The sequence below is a fragment of the Microtus oregoni genome, unplaced genomic scaffold, assembly GCF_018167655.1.
Source record: "Microtus oregoni isolate MIOR12 unplaced genomic scaffold, Mior012 000024F_ref0000369, whole genome shotgun sequence".
NCBI classification, from domain to species: Eukaryota; Metazoa; Chordata; class Mammalia; order Rodentia; family Cricetidae; genus Microtus; species Microtus oregoni.
The window spans coordinates 36,650,781-36,671,919 of record NW_024543083.1 but is presented as its reverse complement, the minus strand read 5'-3'; the positions used below and the strand labels follow the sequence as shown (position 1 = coordinate 36,671,919).

General features: G+C 38.4%; 1 protein-coding gene and 1 long non-coding RNA gene across 2 annotated transcripts in view; one reads left to right on the top strand and one right to left on the bottom strand.

Moving 5' to 3' along the window:
• Nucleotides 1-456: 456 nt before the first annotated feature.
• LOC121462256 (ubiquitin carboxyl-terminal hydrolase CYLD-like) overlaps nucleotides 457-21,139 on the bottom strand; it is a 48,687-nt gene continuing 28,004 nt past the window's right edge. The window contains exons 6-16 of the mRNA XM_041673758.1: nucleotides 15,796-16,175; nucleotides 14,822-14,987; nucleotides 13,857-13,998; nucleotides 12,617-12,739; nucleotides 10,712-10,803; nucleotides 9,798-9,864; nucleotides 5,187-5,319; nucleotides 4,306-4,414; nucleotides 3,439-3,557; nucleotides 2,996-3,212; nucleotides 457-1,643 (exon numbers count right to left, since the gene is read on the bottom strand). Coding sequence (XP_041529692.1) covers nucleotides 1,459-1,643; nucleotides 2,996-3,212; nucleotides 3,439-3,557; nucleotides 4,306-4,414; nucleotides 5,187-5,319; nucleotides 9,798-9,864; nucleotides 10,712-10,803; nucleotides 12,617-12,739; nucleotides 13,857-13,998; nucleotides 14,822-14,987; nucleotides 15,796-16,175 — 1,733 coding nt within the window. The 3' untranslated portion in view covers nucleotides 457-1,458. The remainder of the gene's footprint in view (nucleotides 1,644-2,995; nucleotides 3,213-3,438; nucleotides 3,558-4,305; nucleotides 4,415-5,186; nucleotides 5,320-9,797; nucleotides 9,865-10,711; nucleotides 10,804-12,616; nucleotides 12,740-13,856; nucleotides 13,999-14,821; nucleotides 14,988-15,795; nucleotides 16,176-21,139) is intronic.
• On the top strand, nucleotides 5,287-15,017 carry LOC121462259. Its single transcript, XR_005976288.1, has 3 exons — nucleotides 5,287-5,449; nucleotides 14,358-14,480; nucleotides 14,858-15,017. It is a non-coding gene; the product is annotated as an uncharacterized LOC121462259 (long non-coding RNA).

Below are 21,139 nucleotides of genomic sequence, written 5' to 3'. Positions count from 1 at the left end.
TCACCAAGTCTAGCTGGACTGGGACTGAAAAAGCATGGGATAAAACCTGACTCTCTGAATATGGCGGACAATGAGGGCTGCTGAGAAGCCAAAAACAATGGCACTGGGTTTTGATCCTACTTCATGTTCTGGCTTTGTGGGAGCCTAGCCAGTTTGGATGCTCACCTTCCTAGACCTGGATGGAGGGGGGAGGACTTTGGACTTTCCACAGGGCAGGGAACCCTGACTGCTCTTTGTACTGGAGAGGGAGGGGGAGAGGAGTGGGAGGAGGGGGAGAGGAGTGGGAGGAGGGGGAGAGGAGTGGGGGAGGAGGAGTGGGGGGAGGGGGAGAGGAGGGGGAGGGAAATGGGAGGCTGGGGGAAGGCAGAAATTTTTTTTTCAAAGAGAAAGAACCATAAAACTGCGTTTTACTGATACAGAAATAGTAATGGTACATTTATTTCCATAACAGCACTTCAATCGTCTCTAACAAAATTAAGGCTACATTGGAGCATTCGGACAGAAAGGGACTGTTTTATACAATGTTATTCATGTTTTCACAAACAAAACAATATTCTTCAGGCAAAAAATTTTTAACAAGATACCAGTAAAGGAAATGGAATACAAAATGTGTTCCTTTGGGTCAGCCTGATAATAGCCACACACCCCCTAGGGAGTATCAGGGGATTGTTTTTAATGAATACTTTGAGTATGAGGGCGACTCTCCAGAGTTAACATCCCACAATACAAGGCTATTTCATAATATAAAACCAAAGACAGTTGCATCTCCTGCATAATCCCTTTAGAATGAATAATTAGTGAACATAAGCAGTATTTAAAAGCACAAGAGAACTGTGCAGAGGCCTACGGTGCCTGGAAGGACAATCCCTACATCAAAGCCCTTCTCCCTCAAATCCGTTGGGAAGAAAATGAGAACTCAAATCGGATGATACTAAACTGTCAGCACTCCCAGGAGAGTGGCCAGGACCCTGCGGTACTCTTGAGGATAAAGTAATGCCATTTAAGGCCACCCACCAGCAGACTCAGTAAAACCATATTATTTCTTCCTCAAGGCACTCAAAAAAGAAAAACGATTTAATATCCTTGGTCCATAAGAAGAAATATTTACTTACATCCTCAATGGACTAAAAGATTTTAGACGTAACAATTAAAATTGTATCTTTCCAAAAATATTATATTATCAATGCAATAAACTCAATAAACTTAAAAAAACAAAACTTAACTTAATTTAAACTAAACTTCATTAAAACTTTTAAAAAACCAACAAAACATACTTCCTAGAGTGCAAAATGCTTATTAAATACTTCAAGAACACAAAAATAATTTGTTTAAAAACACAGGAATCCTTTGCTAAAGGGCCATCAACACAAAAGACACCCATTGCCCATAATGGGTGCCAGCTGGAAGACACATGGTGTTAAGCTTTGTGCTTGGCCTCTGCCCCTTTCAGATGACATGTTATTTGTACAAGCTCATGGTTGGACTCTGGTACATGCACATGTACGCATCACAAAGAAGTCTGCGTGCACAGCCTCGAATCCTTCTGGAATCCAAGGAGTGCAGCTCCTCCAGAGACATCTTCAAGTACTCTCCCACTTCAGGGCAGGGTGTCACTTGTGGAATGTTGAAGCCATTCTGATCCCCTAGGGAGAGAGAGAGAGCTCTCATTAGGGCAGCAAACTTCTAAGTCCTCTTGGCAGCCTGTCCCACCAGAACAATTTTACTATCCTAGAATTTAGTGAAGACTGACTCCCAGAATCAAAAACAAAACAAAACAAACAAACAACAAAACTTTGTTTGACTTTCAGTTTCTAGAATTACGGTCTCCTTTTATTGGCTTCTGAGAGGGCTCAAGCAGAGAAAAGTGAAAAAAAAAAAAAAAACCTGGTAAAAGGACATGCACTTAGGAAAAGCTGCAGTCCCGATTTGCAGGCTGCTGCTCTAGGCCCCTCAGACTTTTCTGTCCTTCCCAGACACTAACAGTCTGACACTTTTCCACAAGAAGCCAATTGTGAGCGCTACTGTTTCCCTATGTTTTAAGAACATACTTGCATACCTCTAGCACGGCTGTTTTAGATACTAATCATCAGAACGCGCACGTGCTCTGATGATCAGATTTGCTCTCCCAGATGCGTTCCCAAAAGTTATGCTGCTAATGCTGAGTGAAGCACACACAGGGGTGGGCTGTGCCATCAGGCATCAGAGCTATGCAGAAATGAAGAACTGTTGGTCTACAGCTTGGGCCTCTGGTCAAGAAGCCGTCACTCGGTGCCTCTGGTTATTAAAGTGTCACACCTGAAGACCTGGGGAACTAGGGCTTGGAAGAAGAGCTGTAGAGTAAATGGGGTATGGACAGGTACTGTGACAAGTACCTTACTACCAAGACCCCTGTCACTCAAGTGTGTACTAAGTAATGACTAAGCTTCCTAAAAACATCTCAATGAGAAAAGGTTTCTTCCTGAAATAAAACGCATGAGATCAGGAAGACTGAGGTAAATTCAAACCATGCAACCTTCACCACCTTTAACGTTAGCTTAGACAATAGAAAAACAGGCATGATTTCCATGACCTAAGTATTCCCACAGAGTTTGGCATTTATGTCCTCAATAAATGGCTACTCTACTGTATATAAAAATGCAAGGAAGAAGATGGTAAAATCAGCTCTAAATAAATTTTAGGATCTTTGTTTTCTTTTGAGGTTGGACAAATTGAAACAGGTTCTCACTATGCAATACAAACTGACCTCTGATTCACAATCCTCTACTTCCCAAGTCTGGGATTATGGCTAGGATTCTTTAACAAATCCACGTAAGGACCAAGATGGCACAACATTATTGCTCCTTAGTTTGAGGAGCAGAATTAGTAATACCCTTTGAAGATTGAAGTCCGTCCCACTGTGGTATCCTTTCAAGAATCTGCTCACAAAATACCCTATTACCACAAACATGTGCTCTCACTAGGAAGCATCTCCCTCCAAAAGATGAGTTTTAAATACCATCTCGATCAGCCATGCTGTCAAAGAAGAGCCAGGCTGAATCATCCTTCCCATACTTCACAAAAGCAACATAGTGGCTCGTTTCTATGCAGAGAACAGCAAATAACTCCATCTTCTGGCAGGGGATGCAGCCGTGTCTCCAGTCCCAGTCAGGCAAGTTTTTGGGAAGTGATACTGGGTGATAGGTATGATTCATTCTCTTCGGATGGAGGTGAACCTAAAATGGACCATGAAGAAAATACCACAAGTGAGCTAAATGCCATGTTTCAAGGGCAGACTCTAATCACTTTCATTGACCAGCCCAGCCAAGTTCTACACACACACACACACACACACACACACACACACACACACACACCGGCAGAAGAGACATGAGCAATAACATTTACTGTGAATGTTTAAAATGCCCTTTGACTCTGACTGGTGCAGTGAGTGTGGATTACCTGAGTGCAGCAGGTCTTACAGAACTGCTTGATCTTCCCTGCTGTGATGTCGGGGTCTTCATAGCAATCTCTACACTCAAACATCGCAAGTCCTCCACAGATGCGACACTCCCTGGGAGCTAAGCAAAGAGGGAAGGAAGAAGCCTTTTTAAAAACGACATTCTGTCCTTAAAAATAAAAGCTATACTTTGAAAACAAGAATGCTTGGGGGTTGGGGAGAAGAAAGGCCTAGTCCTCTCTGACCCTCTTAAAATTTCATTTGGATTTTTTTTTGTATCTGAAGTATTTTTAAGGACTTTTTTTTCATATAACCATTTTTGTTAACCTATTCTAGAATTGTTCTTCTGGTCATGAAATGTTCAAAGATATAAAGTAAGTATTGAAGACTAATAGCACATATGATCTTATGTCAGTAAGTAACAATCACTGCCATTATGAACTTTCTGTAACAATTTTACGTCTGAATATTTATATAAGTATGTGCACCCAGGTACACGTGTGTCTCAAGCTTCTCTCATCTAGCCTCTCGATGCTTTCCCTTCCACTATAACTACCACACACTGTTTTCACGTAGGTCTATTGTTTAGACATATAATCCAATTAACCACTTCCCCCTTATTAACATTTCTTGTCTCTAATTTCTTGTCAGATAGTAAGTAAATTTGCATTTAAATTATTTATTTTTACCTCTTTTTTTTTTTAGAATAAATTGTAGCAGTCAAATTATTAAGTTAGTATGTCTAAGCTCTTCAACTACTGAATTACCTGTCAGAAGTACTATACTCATAACTAATGAAAAGTCCAGGCCAACTATTTCTAAAACAAAACAAAACAAAACAAAAATCAAAGAACGGACTATATACTTACTGTCTTCAAGCAAATCCGTTATATTTAATTCTAGAGAAGGGAAAATTTTTTCGAACATTTTGAAGTCTTTTCCAAACCGAGGCATCTGAATAATCAAGCATGATGGTGCCTAAAAAAAAAGACACATAGTTTTAGAAACCAAAGTCCTAAGGAGCTGGGGACTTAGCTCAATATAGCGCTTACTTAGCATGTCCAAAGCCTTGAGTCCTAACCCCTGTACTAACGAGTTTCCCTATGAAACCCAGTAGTGGTTTCAGCAGGGCTGTTGGCCCATGAAGCAGAGCCCACTTGTGAATGTGCAGTGTGGATGCAGAGCAGCAATAAGCTACAGATTTTCCAGACTTCCCCGGAGACGAACATGATAAAACAGACCACGGCATGCACTGCAGAGATCACACATTCTGACAGTCAAAGAGACGTTTCTATTGCATTCATTAGCAAACCCATACACAAGAATTTATTGGTATTTTATCTCTTAGCAGAGGGAGAAAAAATAACATTACCTTTGACATGTTTAGATACTATGCATGGGAAAAATGACAACTGAAAACATAAACATGTATGCACACATATCTTTGCATTAAGCTACTTTAACTTAAAAATTAGCTTTTGTTCCCTTTGCAACCTAAATCCAAAACATTCCATCTTAAGCTAAGCGGCTATCTTTAAAAAGAACAAAGTTAGAATACCTTTTTGTTTTTAAAAAAAAGTGTCTTCTTAACTCTTTCTTCAAACTATTCTTGGTTAAAGCACAGTGACAGCTAGGTGTGGTTCAGTGGGGCAGCACTTGGGGTAGTGTGTACAAAAGGCCTGAGTTTAATATCTAGCATTGATAAGAAACAAAATAAAGTAGCAGTACAAGTCCAGTTAGAATCACTAACCTCTGCAAATTTCAGGTTGGTGTTGATAAAAGACCATTCTAGTAACTGTTGAATTGTAGGAACTCCAACTTTTTCATTTTTTTCCACAAAGATCTGATAGAAGTCGCAGTCTTGGACTTTCTGACCTGCTGATCTGGGAGCACACAGGAAGAATTGCATATAAGCCACTTACCAAATGCCTGAATCGAGTATGAAGCGTCTGACAGACCTGAGGACACAGCATCATAATGCTCGTGTCCAGCTTTGGATTGTCCACACACCAGGTGAAAGACAATGATTCGGATGAGATAGTTAAATGTGCTTATGCAGAAGACCTCATAAATTAGTTCTTCTGCCTTCTTTATAAATTATTCGAAAGTTCTCTTGCCATCACAAGAAAAATGTAGAATAATATTCAGGACAAGAAACACTATATGAACAATAATCAGTTCTTCTCCCTCCAAATCTAGAAAGTAGCAGCTACTTTAAAAAAATTAATTTTTATTTTATGTACACTGGTGTTTTACCACGGATGTCAGGTCACCAGGAACTGAAGTTACAGACAGTTGTGAGCACTGCTTTTACTGACTAGAACAAATGCTACAATGCCTCAGTGACAGACTCTTAGACCTTCTAAATCAAACTTCTTTACTTCCTAAAATAAAAGCCCTGGGAGGGAGGAGGGAGAGAGGAGAGGGAGGGAGAGAGGGAGAGAGGGAGGGAGGGAGGGAGGGAGAGAGGGAGGGAGAGAGGGAGAGGGAGGGATACTTTCCTAGCAAGTCAAAGCAGGGCAAGGTGTGACTCCCAGGAACCCTAACAACTATCCTCTAGGCTTTCAGCTACCAGCAGCTCTTTAGATGCTCACCCACCAACTTGACAAACACCAGGTAAATGGTCACAGTGAAACATGAGGGTCCAACATCTCCCTTCCCTTACCAGCTTACTAGTAACCATTAAAACTAACTCTACTGAGAAAATTGTTTTTCATCTTTCAGCTTACCGCTTATCTTTTTTAGCCAAGTGTCTGGGTTTAGAATCAGATTATTTAAATGTATGTCTAGATTTCAAGAGTTTTAGAAAAAAAAAACTGTCAGCAGTTTTTAATCACAAAACTTCTGTGATTCAGGGAGCAGCCTATTGTGATCTTCAGCTGCCCCAAGCAAATTATGTCCTGAATTTACAAAACATAAAATCTGGTAACTAGCTACAGCACTCTTGAGAACTCAAAGCTAATAAGAACAGATTATAATTCAAGAAACTAGCAGTTATTCTGGATTAACATTTTAATTGGTTGTTGATGACTACAAAAAATCATAGAAAAAGTCATAGAAAAAAATCATAGAAAAAATTCATAGTTAAAAATAGCATAGAAGAGAAAACAAAAATAATGGAGGTAAAAAAAAATCACACCCAGAAAAATCAAGGATGGCCAGGAGGAGGCATGGCAGCTAGTTAATGGAGGAAGAGATACATAGTGTCCTAACACTGTAGCAGAAAACTGGGAGGAACAACAGCCACTCAAACCTTACTTCCAGGGCCAGGCATGGTGGTGCACACTTTTAATCCCAGCACTCAGGAGAAAGAGGCAGGTGGATCTCTGTAAGTTCGAGGCCAGCCTGGTCTACAAAGCAAGTTTCAGGACAGTCAGGACTATATAGAGAAACCTGTCTCAAAAAAGCAAACCAAACCTAAAACGAAAAACAAAACAACAAAAATCACTCCTCAAATCATATGCACAGGGGAGTCCTTTTAACCGTAAAGAATAAAGTCTTCAGTCATAAAAAATGGATTAACTGGAAATAAACATACTAAACAAATTAAATCAGTCCCATAAAGAGAAACAATGTATGTTTTCTCTCATTTATGGTTCCTCGATCGTCTACAGAGAGACAAAAAGCATTAATTTGTATATGACATGAAAGTAGACGTGATGCTGCCTAAGGAACAAAGGAACTATGAGGAGGGAGACATGGAAAGGGACAGAGGGATGGAGGTACAGGGGAAACATACTCAATATACAATATGGGGATTATGAAAATTTTAGGCAATGATAAAAATAATGAAATAACCCCACGGCTAGTGTTTTAGAAGTTTGGAAACCTACAGAATCATAACCAAGTTGTGAAACTGTACCAAGCCATGCTAGTTGGGTTGTATTTTCCACCAGGGACAATCCAAGGGCACAAGAATACAAATTTGGTAAATTTTTAAAAGTGGATATTGACATTTTACAAACATGAATATAAAAACATTCACGGATTGGTGTGGTTTGGACCATAATAGGTGAGTCCTGAGGTCCTATACTCATTCCAAAATCCTGCAGCTCCATGATGAGTGTGTGAAGCTTGTGACGTCACTGCCCAGCCACAAGGAGCCGGGGTCGCCCTGCCTTGATGCTCTGTGACTCTTGCTTTGCTCTGGCCTTTCTTTGCTTGCTCTGCCCCCAACTCCTTCCTTTTGGGATGAGAACCAACCCTGTGCCACTGTAAGCTGGAAGTACAAAACTTGTTTATTGGTTTTTCAGGAACTCATGGTTAAAAAGACTATTTTTGAACAGTGTTGGAACATTAAAAATTATGGAAACTTCTGAAGTTAGAATGAATGTATTCTGCATTAAAGATGACCAAGAACCTATCGGGACAAAGAGTAGAAAGTAATAGCTTTAAAATCATATGTTTAAGTCGGGTGTGGTGAAGCATGCACTTAATTTGAGCACTCAGGAGACAGAGGCAAGCGGATCTCTGTGAGTTTGAAGTCAGTCTCGTCTACAAAGTGAATTCCAGGACAGCTAGTAGCCAAGACTGTTACACAAAGAAATCCTGTCTCAAAAAACTTGGGGCCTAAGAGAGAGAGAGAGAGAGAGAGAGAGAGAGAGAGAGAGAGAGAGTTCAGCCATTAAAAAAATAAAAACTAAGGCTCATAACCAAAAGTGGTAGGAAATGTCTCAGCTATCAAGAGGTTAAGACAGCACACTGCCCTTACAGAGGACCAAAGCTCAGTCCCCAGAACCCAAAACAGGTAGTTTGCAACTGCCTGTAACTCCAGCTTAAGGAAATCTGACATCCTCTTCTGGCCTCTGTTGGCACTGAATTCATACACACAATTAAAAATAAAATTAAATGTATTTTTAAATGATATATTTGGGTATCAAGTTGACAATAAGTGGTCTTGTGATGTTAATATTGTTAGCTTGACAGGATCTGGAATCATCTATGAGATAAACCTCTAAACATAACTGTAAAAAAGTTTTCTGATTGGGTTGAGGTGAGAAGATCCACCCTAAATGTGGGCAGCACAATTTCACAAGTTTGGGCCCCAGAATGAGAAGGAGAAAGTGAGCTGAGCACCTGCATTCATCTCCATCTGCTTCCCTTGCAGAAGCAGGGACACCGGCTGAGGTACAGTCCCACTACAACTGCACCAAGATGGACTGTACCTCACACTCTGAGCCTCATGTTTGCTTTATATCCATGTTTGCTTTATATCCATGGGAGGCCTGCCCTCTTCTGAATAGAAATGAAGGAGGAGAGGATGGGGGGAGAGGGAGAAGGTGGGAGGGAAGGACTAGGAAGAGAGGAAGGAGGGGAAACTGTAGTTGGAATGTAAAAATCATTAAAAGAATAAAACAAACCAAAAAATTCACATATTTAATTATTTACTCTTTCTCACTGATTAATCAAATCTGCCTTGTAGCTCAGTGTAAATCTTTTTTTAACTCTATCTTTGAAAACAATGATTGCTTATTTTTCTTTCCTAAAACATAAAATATTCCTTTTTCTATATGCTTGAAGGAATAAAAAAATGTTGATTTTCCATGATTAATTTTTACATGGCTAGACTATAATAAATTCTTTTCTTAAATCTTTGTAGATAATTCTCTGGATTTTCTAGGTACATAGAAAGCGATTCCCAACTTGGACTTGCTAATAAGTATGTACACCCCATGATTATGCATCATGCCAGTTCACTAGTTAGAGATTTCTGAAGAGAACCAAACTTTAACTGTGATACTTTCCTTGCTCCCACAATCAGTTTAACCCTGGTTCAAACTGCATTGCTTAGACACAAGAGGAAAGAGAACTCATCAGTGTGGGTTCTTAAGAAAGTAGGCAGCACACTCCTAAAATTTCCACCAGAGAAACCAAGACTGAAATCAAGAGGGGCCCACCATTCAAATGACCTGGGAAGCACAGACATTTCAAACATCTCACTAAGAACTGTATCACAGTAAACTCAGGTATTCTTTCAACATGGGGAGAAGGAAGATCTAAACTGAGAACGAAAGAACTAACTTAAGGCTAACTGTAAGTTATGGGAAGCCAAAAACAATGCTCTCACTGTTTTTTTTTCTTTTTTTAAATTCAGTTAGAATAAGATTCCTTTTAAAAGTTCACTAACTGAACTTTCAAAAATATTAACATGCAATTTCATAAGTAATTAAATTGTGGGCACATCTGTCACTAGGGCTAATTAAAAGGACAGTTCACTTGTGCCCTGGAAGTTAAGTGTAGCTCAGAGAGAGGACAGCAGCTAGTGAAACCCACATCTATGCTAGCAACATTTAGCTACTGGGCAATGGCAGTGTAAAAGAAGGTCTGCTTCTGAAATGCTTCTAGACAGCTTGAGACCTACCTTATTTTTAACAATGGCTCAACCCTTAAAATATCATGAAACAGGATATTTAGAAATTCTTCAGGATCTAGGAGAAAACAAAGCAAAACAAAACAAAACAAAAAAACCCAAGTGAATCACAGAGAAAATTTAAAAACCATTCTATTCTTTAAGAGAGACATATTAATTAAAAGTTTAGTTATTTCAGGTTCTCCTGACAAGGGAAAACTTATAATAAAACATTACTTTTCCATTTGTTGTCATGATGCCCTATTTAACAGAATATACTCATTCACACACAGTGAAATCATTTTTATGTCTTTTGGGAGGTTCAGTAGAATATCCCTGGTATATGCCCTATTTTTTCTTCTATTTTAGTAATAGCCATGTGTATAAATGCCACAGCTGGTTATAGTATACTGTTAACAAACTAATTCAGGAGTTGAATCTGAGCAAATTCTTCAGTTGTGAGCAGACAGAAGTGCCGGCCAACTGCTCCACAGCCCCTTTCAACAGGGAGCACAGTGAGAAACTGAGTGCTGGGGACTCTCCCTATCACAGGAAGAGAAGCAGCTCCGAACAGCCCTGCTGGGGACAAGGACAGCTCTTTACTTGGTCATCTTCTGTAGAGCCAGCCGGCTGGCCTCTTAAAGACTTCTTCCACATCACATCACTTCAGAAGAATCACAAAATCAGGAGAAATATGCATGTCACATAGAAAAGAAACTTTTCATATTTTTGCAGTGCTGGGAATCAAACCCAAGGCCTCTTACATACTCCACCACTGAGTATACTCCTAGCCCTCTCAAATGAATCTAACTTAAATTTAATCCTCTAAACTAAATTGGTATATTTCAGGAAATAATTTAGCATATTACTAGATGATAAACTTTCAAGTTATTTTCAATGCATATATTATAAATTAAAAGGGTCACCTTTTTCTTCAGATGTAAATCCTGATGCAGCAGGAACTTTTTCAAGTATTTTCCTCAGTTTCATAGTTTTTGTGGCACACACATATCCATATCTGTTGATAAAAGTGAATTAACTGACACTGGCACAGTGAGTCATATGGCACATCTTAATAATCAAGTACTTTTCATACAATTGTAACATGTTAAAAAAAACAAGAGACAAGGCATTTATTTTTAAGAAACAACTGTAGGCTTCTTACAGAAGTTTGAAAAGTGAAAGTCTGAGAATCAGAATTGTTTCCAGATACTATTAAACACCTTAAAAATAACTACCATGTACTAATACAATTCTGAACTTTTTATGAAGCCTGGGTGAAGCAATTTTTAAATGGCATTTGCTTATTATATTAAAATACTTATTTTATAAAATAGGATATCCAAATTTGAGAGAGCCCTTCTTATACACAGGATAAGAGACATGGAAAAGGGAACTGATGAGATACTAAAAATCTAAAGTCTGAAATCAAACAGTCAACATAATTATGACATTCTCTTTGTTTGACTATAGGAGACCATGGGCTTACAAGAACAAGTCAGAGACAGCTAATCATACTGTGTACCCGCTTTTTAGAGCGACCATCCACCTAATTGGTAGCTCTTTGCAGTCAGCAAACACTAAACACCTACCACTTGTGTAATGCTATATGTAGGGCACCAAAAATACAAAAGGAGATTAAAGAAACCTAACAACAACAAAAAACCAAATAAACAAAACAGGATCTCTACCTGTGGGTGCTTCCATTACATAATGCGAAACCTCTGTCCAAACAACAGATATGACATTTGCAGACACAAGAAATATATCTCAAATTTCTGAACTACTGATCTTGCCTTAGCCTCTTGAGCTATCAAGTGCTGGGATTACAGGTATATCCCACCATGCCTGACAAGACGCACCTTGGTCTCATAGGCCATGCAACAAGTGTTTTCTATAGACTGGTGACAAAATTAGAATAACTATGATTCTGGACTAGTTGGGCAATCGTATGCAAAAAACGTTTACTGATGGATTGACAGTATTTTAAAAAGAAGGAAGGTTGTGATAATATGCCTTGTAGTTAAGATTTGACCTGTGCTGTTCTAGTGTCATTTACATAGGGAAAGAAAAATCTGAGAGTTTAAAATTTGTGTAAGACAAAATAATTAATATTAAAATCAAAGCACATAATTAAAGGATAAGATGATTAGAAAAGTAAGGCAAACAAGTATCTAGAGAAATTTGTTTCACTTTTAATTTACTTTCTTAGCTATGTGACACAGTACGTCGTTTGGAATACTCCTTATAGTTTCATATTTTGTTATTTTTAAATATATTACGTTAATTTTTATTTTCACTGTTAAGAAAAGTGTACCACAAAGTTTAAATTGATCACAGTTGGACTTTAAATTGCATAGTTTGTTCTCTATGTCCCTGAGCTATCTGTTTCCTGATCACTGGATAATCTAACTCTTCATCACATAAACGCCTTGTGAAGTCATCACACATCAGCATCATGTATCAAAGTCTTCTTACATGGTCTTCTGCACATTTACAACTACCTTAGTAAAGGAGTAAAAGAAGACCTAAAGAAATTCTTTTAAATAAACAAAACACCATGTCACTTTAATATACCTCACTTGTTTCTAGTGCAATGTCATGTACTAGACAAAGAGGCAAAGGGATAAATTTGTAGTGCATGAATGCACTGCCCAGACTAAAACACACATAAACAGAGGACAAAAAACAAAGGTTTTAAAAAGTCAGTATTTCATGAGAACTAACTTCTTTTTTTTTTACTACATGAGTACAGAGCATAAATTAATTACTATACAAGAAAACAGTAAACAGAACACCAACTAAAGACAAAACACATGTCTTCTACTTACATTCTCAGAGGATTGACTATTGCTGTCCTCAGTAGCTCCTGGGTCTCACTATAATACTCCACATCATTCTTTTCCTTGGGTCTGAGCAACACAGTATCCAGGACAGAACTAAAAGCAAATAAGCTGCAAAATAAAAGAATATTTTCCTCATGTTATAAAAAGAATAAAATTTGAGAAAGATTCTTAAAGGAGTAGGAAGAGGCAAAGGGATAAAGTGTAGGGAACCACTGGCCTAAGAACTCATGGACAGACCACACAGGCCCTGTGCTCAGTACCCGGAGACCCTGCAGATCCGGACCAGAAACACCAAGACTGCACCATACACGTGAAGGTTGAAAACACGCCAGAGAACATTATGAAAGAAGCTTGTTTACATAAACCAAGAGAGGCCTAGAAATCGGTCACACACACACAGACAACATAGGGAGAAAGTCAGAGACTGGTCAAGACCAGATCAGACTAGTCAGGACAACTTCATTTCATTATCATCAGATAGGCATTTCCTTATAATAACTTGTGAGTGATTAGCAATAAAAATTTGCTGGTATCAAAGAAAATAAATTTAGTTAAAATAAATTTTTATCAGCAAATCTAAGGAATATTATAGTAATGCTTGCTTGTTTGTTTAATCAAAAGTATTCCAGCAACGACAAGACCCACCTTTATTGTGCTCTCTCCTTTAAAATTCTAACTTCCACACTAACTTCCTAACTCTTGTGGCACAGCCTACCGAGTGGCAGATCCACTTCACTGGCAGTGCACAACCCTTACGGCTATAGATGCAATCTTCATAGCCTAATGATCCTTGCTGTTCAACTTGATCCACTTTAGGGAAAACTACACAAAGGAGGGCAACAGTGATCCCATGGAAAGTAATTTTTAATATTAAGAATTTTTATGATCATCTCGAGATTCCAGAACCCACGCAGCACGCAATGCCAATAGCTTGCTGCAGGTTACTTGGCACACGTGCCATCATCTACACTGGAGGCAGATGTCCTCAGAGTATCTGTTCACTCATTATTCACTGCAGTATTTTTATATTAGTGCTTTGGATCTAGGAATAGGATATGAAATTCTTTAGTCACTAAGGACCAAATCTCATGATCTTTCCTAACTCTGTCAGTTTCTCTACTCAAAGGCAACTGGCACCTTCTTCCATATACACACACACACATACCTGTCTCCCCTCTCCCCCACACAGCACTATTTACACTTACTGCAGAAAATAGGAACTTACCTGAATAAAGTTGAGTCCAAGTAACAAGAATTGTAATAGCCCTGGATGCCTTTCTTCTTTCCAATCATTATCTCTAAACCTTCTTTTTCCGTCTTTGGTGGAGTATTTTCTTCTACTACTTCACTTAAGTAGCCTCCAAATACTGAAAAGATAAAAAATAAAAATAATCTTTTAAATCATGACAGTATATATTCATATGCATGTATATATATATATATCATTTAAAGTATATTTTGGCATCTTCTGCATTTTTTTACTTTAGTTTACTGATATTTATCTGGACTTATAAAAATTCAATTATTCACTTTCAACATCATTCCTGTCATATAGAGTTTAGAAAATTAAGTCAATTAAGCATCTGTCAAAGAATATTTTGTTACTTGTCCAAAATGTTTCATTTTCAAGTATAAAAAGAAAACAAGTTTCCAAAATACTCTTCAACATTAAGAAAAATGTTTTTCATAAAGATGTTTTCCCTATTTCCCCCTGCTTGACTCTCAGTATTGTTAAGGGAAAGGCCAGCATCAGCAAGCTAGTGACAATGAGAAGAATTGTCCTCCATCTGTCAAGCCAACTGCATCCCCAGACTGTATCAGATTTCTTCATAAGGACATCCGAAATGAGGTACTTAAAAAGATGCGGAGGGGGAAGTTATTGCTAAAGGGACCACATTTTCATTTCTACCACCCACACTGCCAAAAATTTAATGTCTATAATCAATAAAAGAGAAGAAAAAACACCACCTTTCAGTCTTTAGACCCTAAACACTTTTCCTAACTCTTCTTTCAACATATCTCCTCTTAGGACAACTCTCTTATGCACCAACTAAGAATCTTTACCAACTTCGAAACTTGATGAACACTGGCAAGTAAATAAAACATTTAAACACTGTCACCCTCAGATGCTAAAATGTAGCAAGAAACAGTCATTCCAGATGGGTAAATAAATGAAAAGTATCCAATTACCTAAAGAATTACACCTTTCAATCTGATTATAAACAGGCTCCAGAAACTCAAACCTAGAGTCCGGTCTGCAGCTCTTCAATTTCACAAACAGAGCCTTCTTCACGTCGCAGGTGAAATAGCGCGTGCCCCTGAACGTGCCATCTGTACAGCCCGCACATTCATCCTCCTGAAAAAGAAAGGTTTTGGTATGTGTTACACCGGGAAGAGCTATGGAGTTTTCACTTTTTCTGAATTTCTCTTTCAAATCTTTTCTGAACAGATCAGCAAGAAGGAAAAGGGACTGACTAACTGGTGCTTTGGCCCTCAGCTGGTGGTTTAAGAAAATAATTCTTTAGCCCTCCGGGAAGTATTTGATGCATTTCCTTTCAAAATACATGCTTAGAACTTCCTTGGTTTACTGAGTTTCCCTGAGCCATTTCAAAAGTATTAAAATCAAGGGGCAGGAGTAGATAAATTACCTAGTTCCTCAACAGCAAGAAGACAAGTGAAAAAAAGTTAAAAACTATATTTAGGCAATAGCTAAATTTATTCAAATTCTCCCTCCTGGTTATGAAATATCACACAATATACTTTTTTTAGAGCCAAAAATAAAACCTTCCCCTCTCCCAAAGACTCCAAACATGATTAATTTTAAAGTCAGTCACATCCCTGAACTGACTGCAATGGGAGGAGGCTAAAGAATAAGAAGGAGAACTGGTCACTGAACTGCTTTCTTTGCTGCATTCTGTTTGTATGTGGAGACTACATGTTCTAGCCTAAAAATCAATCTATTCCTTGATTACAAACAAACATGAGGAATAAGTGGGTGAGAAGCCTTAGCGATGGCAAAGGGTGAAGGTAAGCAATACTATATTTCCTCTACTACTGAATTTTTTTTGAGAAAAAATAACTTCCCAAGAAATTATCTAATAGAGGAAAACGTAGTTTTAAAACCCATGAAGAAAAGTTGTAGATTTCAAGCCAAAACAAATTACCAGTTCCAGCCCAGCTAGCACGTCACTGAGCCCAGGCGGCTGGCCAATCCAACGGATAACCCCATAGAACGGGGGATTCTTTTTCACTTCAGCCAGTGAGCCCACCTCTAGGCCGTATGCATTACCAGAAGAGATGGGCAAAGGTGGACTCTTCTGGACAGGCAAGCTGTTCAGCTCGCCCATCACACACTGCACTGACAATGACAGTGGGCTGTGAGCAATGCTGCCGTTAGTATTGGGCATCTTGGTCAGGCTGAACGGTAGAGAGTGCAATCTGTTCTCGCTGGATAAGGAGTTCATGGAAGGAGGTTGTGGTGGAGGTGATGAATGTCCAAAGTCTGGAGACAGCTCTGTTAGTGATTTTGCAGGGTCTTCTGCAACTATGAAAAATTGTCCTTAATTAGAAAAGGCTGTTCAAGAACATTAAATATGAATGCATCTTCTAAAAACAATACAAAGTTCTAGTCTAACTGATCACATGATCCCTTTGCAAGTCTGCTTGAAAGCACTGTAAACTCATTGGCTCTGAATAATGTTTTTGCTCCTCTTCTCGACCTCCACAGATTCCTGTCTCAGTAATCTGGCATTGGTAGCTAAGACTAGTCAGTATCACATGGATTATTTTCTTTCCCATAATGTGATTAAATTAGAAATTAGTATAAAGAGATATAAAAATTAAATAATAATTCTAAATAACCTCTGGAAGAACAGTCAGTGCTCTTAATCTCTGAGCCATCTCTCCGGCCCATGATGAATGAATTCTTGAGAGAGGCAGGTCATGCTGCCTATGCTCACAAAACAACACTCAGTGCGAGAATCAGATGTGGCAAATACCCACTCAGGTCACTTTCTGTGTGAGTATATATGTAACCTGTAGTATGCAACTGTAGATTGTACTGTGTGTTTTAGCTTATAACTGAATCCATGTCATAAGCAGTCATCCTAGAGACTTAGAACACTATATTTTCATTTAGTTTACTGAATCTACTGAATACAAAGCACTGTAGAAGCACTAGGAACTTATAGAAAATACAGGCAAATAACCAAAACCACTTCAGGGACACTTAACCTAACCTAAGAGAGTGAGTGAGTACAGCGGGAGAAAAGGTTTCAGTTTAAGAGGTGAAGAGCAGTCAGCCAGACCATTGAACTGGAGGAACTAGAAGGATTTCCAGGTAATTAACTTGCACAGATGAAGGAAATAAATACATGAAAGGAGAATGATATCTAGGAAACAAGGAAAGGTAGTGTGTTTTAAAGAAAGGAAGATAGGCAAGGCTTTAAATGAGTCACTTCATTTCTAGAAACAGTTGATCCTAAGAAGGTGTATTAAGAGATAAGAACAAACTGCTGGGCATAGTGGTGTACACTTTTAATCTCAACACTCAGGAACCAGAAGCAGGTGAGTCTCTGTGAGTTCGAGGCCAGTCTACTCAACAGAGCAAGTTCTAGGACAGCCAGGACTTTTTATACAGAGAAACCTGTCATGGGTAAAAAAAACAAAGCAAAACAAAACCCAGACTACTAACATATTTCAAATGTATCCTCAACCCTAATAACAGTGTAGTTGAAACTATGTTTAATATTTTAGTTCAGCAATATTGTCATGTTAGCTATGATCTATTCACTGTTTCCAAAATTAACAAATATTGATGAAAAAGTCATTTCCCCTTACATATTAAACAGAGGGTACCATTATAAAGAGGACTAAAATTATAGATTACCTTCATCAATATACAATGAATTTTTGGATTTGGATTGTTGTTGTGAGTCAACAGATGACCTAATTAAGGAACAAAACAATTCAGAACTGCTTCTACTTCCAGGGTCTGAGGTAGATCCTATGGAACAAGAAAAGTTCCTTTTTAAAAAAGCCAATATGTTATAAAAAGAAATTTTATAAATAAATTAACATGCGTATGGTAGAACAACTGCTCACACAACTAATATACATATACATAATATTGTATTGTCTTCGGCTTTAAAAGTTTGGTAATTAGTCAACACAGAAGAGAGTAGGAGTAATAAAATTAATATAAAAGTTAGCCGTTTATATTAAAGCTCTAAGAAACCATTCTGGTGGTCAGTGGTGACACGAGCCTTTAATCCCAGCACTTAGTAGAGGCAGGCACATCTGAGTTTGAGGCCATCCTGGTCTATTGAGCAAGTTCGAGGACACTACAGACTATCTAAAGAAATCTGGACAAAAAAAATCATTCCATGTAGTCTATTTTTCAATGTCACCTCTACTTTGATGAAATTACTGGCTCACGAATTTCACCTCTATCATTCATACCATATAACAGTGGTTTTCCACCTTCCTAAATCTGACACCCTTTAATACAATACCTCAAACTGTGGCAAACCCCAACCAGAAAATTATTTTCGTTGTTACTTTATTACTGCAATTTTGCCACTGTTATGAATTGTAATATAAATATCTTTCTTTTCTAAAGGTCTTAAACGATCCCAATAAAGGGTCATTCAAACCCCAAAGGGGTCACGATCCACAGAATGAAACCCCGTTGCAGTCAACAAAAGAACATCCAGCAGTGTTATAGAGCCTAGACATACACAAAGTTCTTTCACCAAGGTTTGTGAAGTGCATTCTATGATGGTCACATGATGTGGGATTCTCCTCCGCATGCTGTGAATACCATTGGTTAATAAAGAAATAGGCTTGGCCTGATAGAGTAGAACAGAGCTAGGTGGGGAAAACTGAATGCTGGGAGGAAGAAGGGCAGAGTCAGTGAGAAGCCATATAGCCCCACAGGAGATGCCGGAACTTTACCCGGTAGACCACAGCCTCGTGGCAATACATAGATTAATGGAGATGGGTTAATTTAAGATGAGTTAGCCAGAAATATGCTTAAGCTATTGGCCAAACAGTATTGCAAATAATATGGTTTCTGTGTGATTATTTTGGGGCTGAGCAGCTGGGAACAAACAAGAGGTCTCATTAAAAAGTCACACACACACACACACACACACACACACACACACACACACAAAAACTGCCGAATGATGCACTTCTCAGAACTCATCCCAGTAATAAGTGGCTCATCATTATAATTTCCCTTCATAAACTTCAAATGTGATCATACAAGCTGATGAACAAATTAAGTTAAAAAACATTCAGGTTTTGGGTGGATATATGGATCAGGAGTAGAGTCCTATTTTAGTTTGTGTAAGATGCAAGATTTGAAGCAAGCACCAAAAAATAAAAATAAAAAAGTAATCTCAGTGTCTGGAACAATACCTGAGTAAAAAAGTACTTACCTAGCTTATAAGGTTCTGTTGACTTTGATCCCCAACATTACAAAAGAAATAATATATTTTTTTAGATTTACAATATAAACATCTTAGAATTTTATTAACACAATTTCTTGTTCTTTGTAGTTTAGGAGGATGGACCTCCGAGGCTCTGTGCCCTCATTAGGGATGTGGTGGAATATTCGGCCTGTGCCTGTCAATGGCCTGACAATGCAGCCCACGACCCATATGACCAGGGGTACTTTCCTCCTTTCAGGAGAAGGCCAGGATCACCTCAAGCACCAAGACTAGGAAGCCTGATGACGACAAGAAGACATGATTTCGAGTCTAGCATCTCTCATGCACTGCTTGAGCTGGAGATGAACTCTGATCTCAAGGCACAGCTTGGAAACTCAGTATCACCCACCACAGCCAAGGAAACTGAAGCTGGTGATGGTCAGAAAGCAATCCTTATTTTAGCACCAGTTTCTCAGAAGAAATCTTTCCAGAAAATCCAAGTCCGGATGGTTCATGAATTAGAGAAAAAGTTTAGTGGCAAGCATGCAGTCTTCACTGCTCAAAGAAGATTCTGCCCAAGCCAACTCAGAAAAGCTGTACAAAAAAATAAGCAAAAGCACCAAAAGCTGCACCCTGGCAGCTGTACATGACATCATCCTTGGGGACTTGTTCTTCCCAAGTGAAACTGTGGATACTCCGTGTGAATGCATGGCAGTCAGCTCCTAAAGGTTCATTTAGACAAAGCTCAGCAGAACAAGCAGAACACAGGCCGAAACTTTTTCTGGTGTGTATTAGAACCTCCCTCCCTCTCTCTCTCTTTCTCTCTCTCTCTCTCTCTCTCTCTCTCTCTCTCCCTCTCTAGTGTTTTTCACTGGAACTTGCTCTGTCAACCAGGCTGGCCTCAAACACAGAGATCCACCTGCCTTTGCCTCCTGAGAGCTGGGATTGAAGGCGTGTAACACCGCCAGCTGTTCTCTCTTATCCAAATAAAAAGCTCCCTCCACAGCTCATAGGCTGGCCATTTCAGTGGATTCTTTACTACATCCTCACTTAAAATCATGTACATAAAATTTTAGTTGACATAAAGTGTAGGAACAAACTATATGTATACATATATATATATATACATATACACACACATACAAACAATAACATAAAGCTTATTTAACATCTTGGAGAATCATATTATCTTATTGTAAATTACCAAGAATGGGCTCCATACCTGTAACCTTTGGTTCATTAATACTAGATGAACCTTTGTCACCATCATCTCTTGACATAAAGGCAAGTTTGGGAGGCCTCCTTTCCGGTGTCATGCTCTCTGAAATAGTAAACATACTTTTTAACTATATATGGAAGAAACATAGTTTAGCATAAAAAACAAAGAAATCCTTTCCAACAAAAAAGGCACAATCTTTATAGTCTTACAGATTCTCTTTAAAGACTCCACAGTACTGAAAGGTAATTTCTCAGGTGAAAAAAAATCAACACTGTACTTAAAAATATAATTTCTGTAAGAAAATATAATCATCAGTTATCAAAAGGCTTTAATTTTTGAAAAGTTAGTCAGAAGCAGTCAATTTTATTTGAAGTTTTAAAAAGCTTTAAAGAAAACCTTATTCATACTTTTCATCACATTTTCCAGATCAGCATGACCAAAACAACCCTACACATTACAGTGTTTTATATTCAAGCGTTTATGGAGGGTTTCAAGATAAACATGGACAATCTTGTTTACTGTAAAAACCGGAGCCTTTACATGCCCACGTGCCTGGATAAACTCTAACCAATGTGCTGCACTAAACTGACTTGATAAAACTTTCTCAGCCACCCAAGTATGCTGGATCAGTGTATTTCACAGAACACAGCTTGATAAAATCTTGGGTAGGAGACAAATCAGAGTTAGGAATGGACTCAGTACTAGTATGTTTCCACTTTTAAGCATAACATGCATTAAGAATAACAGATATGTATACAAACAAATGCAAACAGGAAAAGCAGAGAATTACACACAAATCAATAATGCAAGTTCTAGGACAGCAAGGACTTTCTATACAGAGAAACTCTGTCTCGG